At 56.1% G+C, this 7,037-nt stretch overlaps 1 protein-coding gene across 1 annotated transcript; it reads left to right on the forward strand.

The window, feature by feature from the left end:
- The first annotated feature begins 2,819 nt into the window (after positions 1-2,819).
- LOC109748128 (subtilisin-like protease SBT3) lies at positions 2,820-5,382 on the forward strand. The gene has a single exon (XM_020307175.4). It carries the CDS (start codon positions 3,019-3,021, stop codon positions 5,254-5,256), a length of 2,238 nt encoding a protein of 745 aa, XP_020162764.1. The 5' UTR covers positions 2,820-3,018; the 3' UTR covers positions 5,257-5,382.
- Positions 5,383-7,037: the final 1,655 nt, after the last annotated feature.

A 7,037-nucleotide genomic window follows, 5' to 3' on the forward strand; every position in this document is an offset into this window, starting at 1 on the left:
GCGCCATTAGGCGGAGGGGCTGAGGGGGAGCACTTCGCACGAGGTAGCGGCGGGGAGGTCGACGGCGGTGGGCGGTGTGGTGGCTGGTGGCGCGGTGGCTGGTGGTGGCGGTGGCGGTGGTACGCGGAGGGGATATCGCAGGACGCAGGAGCCATTCGGTCACCGATACGCCCTCCTTTTTTGACCGATCGGTTGGATGGAATTTTCATGACCGGGTCAGCCCGAAGGTATAGGTTGAATTTGAGGTGTCCGTTATAGATGCTCTAACCTGTTTGCAACGTACTATCTACTTAGCACTAAAATGGCAAGCACGGAGCAATGTGGCGGTACATGGCGGATGGCCCCCCTGCGCAACGCCACGGAACGACGAGGCGCCGCGATTGGGGTTACGGTACTTCCGCACCCATGACCACGAGCCAACGCCACAGTGGAAAGAGCACCGGTGCAGGATGCATTGACCGTCGGGTGTGCCGTGCGCGCGCGGCCGGTGGAATGCGCGCTTTCGAAGCCAGGCGATTTCGACGGCCCGTCTCCGCCGGCGATAATGGCCGCGCGACGCACGGACGCACGATCCACCACAGCCGGTGAATGCGGGCGCCCCTGTCGCGTGGGCGCGCGTCACCGGCCGATCGCAGGTCACTCTCAAGCGTTACAGCCGCACGTAGTCACCACCACTCACCCACCGGTGCGCCCTGAGAACGATGTGTCTGGGTGCATGCCAAGGACCAAAAGGCGGCCGCCACCCCGTCGTCGTCGAGACCAAAGGCGCCCTACTCAGGCTGGCAATGGGCACGTACGTAGACGACGGAGACGCATGCATGGCCTTGCCTGCCGGGGCTATTTTAATCAGTGTTATTCATACCCTCAGCCGCAAAAAACATGCTGTTCATGCACTGTACGCCTGTACCGTCGCGCTGTACATCGAATGTGAAGAAAAAAAAAACCGTTCACGTAGCGTGCGTTCTTGCATGGGTCGTCTGCTGCGTGATGGTGGACTTGTGGTCCGTATATACTTGCACGAGTGGTCTTCCAACAGTTCTATGCATGCCTACCAGCGAGAAAAATCGTGGAAAGAAACATGGACTATGGATGCATCCATATCTGCTGGATAGCCATCGCTGTCCGATTGATTCCGAGCTCCGTGACATATCATTACATGATTGAACAGACAGGCCACGTTGCGGTTACTCGCCCCGGAATTCATCTGCTCGAACCGATCATGGCAAGCTAGTCGGCAACGATAATTGTGTGCCCGTGCTGAACCTGTTCTCCCTCGTGATCACCATATGTGATATTCCATGCACAAGGCATTGGAACATGGGGGAGTGTGCTAAGAAACAAAAGGCTCAATTGCCCTGACTTGTCCGTTGGATTTGTTCTCTTAAAATAGTCACTTATCGGCTTGACACTACACTTCCCAATGATGAACCTAGCAATTCTATGTACCTTCTTGTACTAGATACCCAGAACCATTTCGAGCAAAACCAACTAACATTGAACTTTTTTTTTTCTTCTGAAATAAGGCATTTTTGAAACAAGGTTTAACATAGACCCACCAAGCGGTTAATAAAACAACTACTCTTACGACATTACAATAATCATGTGTGTACAGGAGGGGGGCAAAGGCCCCCTCCCGCGGTATGGATTTGTTTCAATCTAGGTCACCCCTACTACTATTATACCTGTTTTGACCCGCGGCCGTCCCTGGGCGCAGACATGTTCTACGGCTTACGACCACGCGATGCACGGCTTCACACTGCGGGTCCCTGAGGTAGAGCTCGATGGGCTCCGACGATCTCCGGGATTCGTGTCGTGCTACCGCGACGACGCGAGGGTGGCGCACGACACGACACACACGCCCGAGTTCCTCGGCGTCAGCGCAGGTGGCGGGATATGGCAGGCGTCCAAGTAAGGCAAGAGCGATGATCATCGGTGTGGCGGACTGTGTTTATTTGTCTTCGTTGTTTCTATTGGCTGTCGTATCTCTAACACCCACATGGCCACGTCCAAGCTTCAAAATATCGGATATCGAGTTTGTATCGGTTTGGCTTCGACATATCGAATGTCGGACGATATGTAGATATATCAAAGAAAACATGCCTAGGTTTTCTTTACTATTCTTGTTCAAAAGTCAAAACATGTATTTTTAGTAAAACAAAATGTATGGTGTCAATTCTTGATTCCTAGTTTATTAACTTGTTGATTAAAAAACTATTAAGAAAAGATTCACAAAATCCTTACTCTGTGATTAAAAACAATACGATATTATATGCATTTGTACGAAACATTGTGCATGACTTTGATAATATATGATGAAGTTGTAAGTGCATAATGCTATTTCACTGCTTTCTAATAAAGAATTATTGTCATCTACGTATTATTCTATATCTGTGGACATATCGGGCTAGATATCGGCCGTGTCGGTCGATTTTTCGGTCCATATCGAATGATATGTTTGGAAAATGATATTTACGAAAAGATATGTTATGTTTATATCGGTAGAAGCCCAAAGGTAATATATCGGCATATACATCGGTCCCATCAGCTTAGATTTAAAAGCTTGCCCACGTCACAAGCAAATAGTTACGCGTATTCCACTAACATTGAGCTAACCAAATGGTTGCAATCGTAACGCGAATCGGCCACAGAGAGACCGCACATGATTAATGGTAGCTGCATGATACCCTATCATACACTTGGAAATCATTCGCCGCCGAAATGCTCTTTCCCTGTGGTACACGACAGCGCCCAGCACCATTCATGGTCATGGTTCGTATGCGCAAGCCGGGAGGCGCACAGGAGGAAGCAAACGACGAGGCACATGCCCGCTGGCTTGCCTTGCAGTGGCTTGTCCAAACAGAGACGCGGCAACCACCGAATGGGTCGGACTCCCAAGACCACCGGCCATGCAGGATAAATAGCCATGCGCGCCATTGCCGGAGCCGCGTCACCCGCTTACGACGCCGGCCGTCGTACTCCATAGCCGCCGGCGCTCTACTTACGCAGCTACATCGCACAATGTTGCCATGGGTGGCGTTGGTGCTGGTCGCGCTGTGGGTGCGGCCGGCCGCGTCGGCCGATACCGTGGCGGCGTCGTCCTATATTGTGCACATGGACAAGTCGGCCATGCCGAGCGGGTTCTCGAGCCACCTGCGCTGGTACGAGTCCACGCTCGCGGTGGCCGCCCCGGGGGCAGAAATGTTCTACGTCTACGACCACGCGATGCACGGCTTCGCGGCGCGGCTCCCTGAGGACGAGCTCGACAGGCTCCGGCGCTCTCCGGGGTTCGTCTCGTGCTACCGCGACGACGCGAGGGTGGTGCGTGATACTACGCACACGCCCGAGTTCCTAGGCGTCAGCGCGGCCGGTGGGATATGGGAGGCGTCCAAGTACGGTGAGAACGTCATCATCGGCGTGGTCGACACGGGCGTGTGGCCCGAGAGCGCGAGCTTCCGTGACGACGGGCTTCCCCCGGTGCCGGCGCGGTGGAAGGGCTTCTGCGAGTCCGGCACGGCGTTCGACGCCGCCAAGGTGTGCAACCGGAAGCTCGTCGGCGCGCGCAAGTTCAACAAGGGCCTCATCGCCAACAACGTGACCGTCGCTGTCGACTCCCCGCGGGACACGGACGGCCACGGCACGCACACGTCGTCCACGGCCGCCGGCTCGCCCGTGTCGGGCGCGTCCTTCTTCGGCTACGCTCGAGGCATCGCTCGCGGCATGGCGCCCCGCGCCAGGGTGGCGGTGTACAAGGCCCTGTGGGACGAAGGCTCGTACGCTTCCGACATACTCGCCGCCATGGACCAGGCCATCGCCGACGGCGTCGACGTGCTCTCCCTCTCCCTTGGCCTGAACGGCCGGCAGTTATACGACGACCCTGTCGCCATTGGCGCGTTCGCGGCGATGGAGCGCGGAGTCTTCGTGTCAACTTCGGCTGGTAACGATGGACCGGACCTCGGGTACCTCCACAACGGCTCGCCGTGGGTACTCACCGTCGGGTCGGGCACGGTGGACAGGAAGTTCTCCGGCGTCGTCAGGCTCGGCGACGGCACGACCTTCGTCGGTGAATCGCTATACCCAGGAACCCCGAGCAGCCTCGGGAACGCTGGGCTCGTGTTCCTCGGCACGTGCGACAACGACACGTCGCTCTCCATGAACCGCGACAAGGTCGTGCTCTGCGACGCCACGGACACGGACTCCCTCGGGTCCGCGATATCCTCGGCGCAGAACGCGAAGGTGCGCGCCGCGCTGTTCCTGTCGAGCGACCCGTTCAGGGAGCTCTCGGAGAGCTTCGTGTTCCCGGGCGTGATCCTGAGCCCCCAGGACGCCCCCGCGCTGATGCATTACATCCAGAGGAGCCGCACGCCCAAGGCCTCGATCAAGTTCGCGGTGACCGTGGTGGACACGAAGCCCGCGCCGCTGCTGGCGACCTACTCGTCGCGCGGCCCGGCGGCGAGCTGCCCCACGGTGCTTAAGCCCGACCTGTTCGCGCCCGGCTCGCTCATCCTCGCATCGTGGGCGGAGAACGTCAGCGTCGCGAATGTTGGGCAGCAGACACTGTTCGGCAAGTTCAACATCATCTCCGGCACGTCCATGTCGTGCCCACACGCGTCAGGCGTGGCGGCGCTGCTCAAGGCCGTCCACCCGGAGTGGAGCCCCGCGGCGGTGCGGTCGGCGATGATGACGACGGCTAGCGCTATGGACAACACCTTCGCTCCCATCAAGGACATGTCCGGCGGCGACCAGAACGGGCCAGCCTCGCCGCTCGCAATGGGGTCCGGCCACATCGACCCGAACCGCGCCCTGGCCCCGGGCCTGGTCTACGAAGCCGGGCCGGGGGACTACATCAATCTCATGTGCGCCATGAACTACACGACGGCGCAGATCAAGACCGTGACACAGTCGTCGGCCCCTGTGGACTGCGTCGGTGCGTCGTTGGATCTCAACTACCCGTCCTTCATCGCGTACTTTGACACGACCGGAGAGAAGACGTTCGCCAGGACCGTGACCAATGTGGGGGATGGGCCAGCGAGGTACAACGCCACGGTGGAGGGACTGGATGGACTAAAGGTGAGCGTCGTGCCGAATAGGCTGGTGTTTGGCGGGAAGCATGAGAAACAGAGATACACGGTCGTGATTCAGGTGCGGGAGGAGCTAATGCCCGAGGTAGTGCTGCATGGATCATTGACGTGGGTGGACGACAACGGCAAGTACACGGTGAGGAGCCCCATTGTGGTGACGACGACGTCTGTGCTATAGGATATGTGCACATGTCAGTATATGTACTTACATCAATTTGAAACAATTGTCGATGGAGGAAGACTTCCCCTTGGACAGCATTGTTGTAGATGATTGAAGAAGCCATCAAACCTTTTGAGGACGGCACAGTGGAACTCTCAATGAAAGCACCAATGTCGGTGTCAAAACCGGCGGATCTCGGGTAGGGGGTCCTGAACTGTGCGTCTAAGGTCGATGGTAACAGGAGACACGGGACACGATGTTTACCCAGGTTCGGGCCCTCTCTATGAAGGTAATACCCTACTTCCTGCTTGATTGATCTTGATGGATATGGGTATTATAAGAGTTGATCTACCACGAGATCGTAATGGCTAAACCCTAGAAGTCTAGCCTGTATGACTATGGTAATGAGTATATGCCTTTCCGGACTAAGTCCTCCGGTTTATATAGACACCGGGAGGATCTAGGGTTACACAAGGTCGGTTACAAAGAAATGAATCTACATATTCGGTCACCAAGCTTGCCTTCCACGCCAAGGAGAGTCCCATCCGGACACGGGTGCAGTCTTCGGTCTTCGTATCTTCACAACCCATAAGTCCGGCCCATGGCTAACAGGCCGGACGTCCGAGGACCCCTTAGTCCAGGACTCCCTCAGTAGCCCCTGAACCTGGCTTCAATAACGAGGAGTCCGGCGCGCAGATTTGTCTTCGGCATTGAAAGGCGGGTTCCCTTCTTTCCGGATACTCCACAATGGTCTTCGGACGATCGAGTTCGGCGAGCAGCACATACTTCCACAGAGGGCATAATAATTTATGAATCCAATCCTCTGGCTACTTTTTACAATACGACATTATGTCAGTCCGTTCGTTATTTCGAACCGTTGTTTCGCCCACGGCTCCACGTTCCGAAACGTGGTTGTCATTGACATGTCTTATCCCAGCACAGATCGTGTCCCCTTATTAAGGGATTCTTTTATCGACACAGACGTGGGTAACCCAACCGTCCTTAGGGTACAACTCCTTGGGAATAGGCGAATTTTAAGGCCCGGGAGGAGGCGTTCGATATTCTCGGCCTTTATAAAGGGGCACAGACCCGCCTTTCCTCTCCACGCTTGCTTCTTCTTCGACTCTTACTACCTCGAGTTCCAACACCAAGGTCTCACCCTCCGTAAGCCTAAGTCATGTCCGGATCCAGCCGTCAAGGCCGGTGGGTGGCTTCTTCTGTCACAGAGGAGGATGTCGCAAAGCTTCGGGCGACCAGATACCTGACCGCAGAAATCCTCCACCGGCTTCCCGCGGAGGGGCAGGTTATCCCTACCCCCAGTTCCGGCGAGAGGGTCGTGTTTCCCACATCCTCCAAGGATTGGGGTTCGCCCTCCATCCCTTCGTCCGGGGGCTCATGTTCTATTACGGATTAGATTTTCACGATCTCGCCCCGAACTCCGTCCTTCTCATCTCGGCATTTATCGTCACGTGCGAAGCCTTCCTCCGAACTCCCCCACACTTCGGCTTGTGGCTTAAGAACTTCAATGTGAAACCGCAAATGATAGAGGGGGGACCGGCGGAGTGCGGTGGTGCCCCAGTGAGCAAGCTTACCAGCGCTATCTGGCTAAAAGGATCTTTCAAGGAATCTTCCGACTTATGGCAGCAGGAGTGGTTTTATATCACCGAGCCCCGTGGTTCCAAGTGGGCAGCTGCGCCTGCGTTTTGATCCAGCCCCCCAATTCAGCTTGCATCATGGATTAATAAGGGGTTGGACTGGGGATCAGTTGACGAGGTGCGGACTCTGCAAAGTCGCATCCG

Source organism: Aegilops tauschii, chromosome 1, assembly GCF_002575655.3.
Source record: "Aegilops tauschii subsp. strangulata cultivar AL8/78 chromosome 1, Aet v6.0, whole genome shotgun sequence".
Classification (NCBI taxonomy): Eukaryota; Viridiplantae; Streptophyta; class Magnoliopsida; order Poales; family Poaceae; genus Aegilops; species Aegilops tauschii.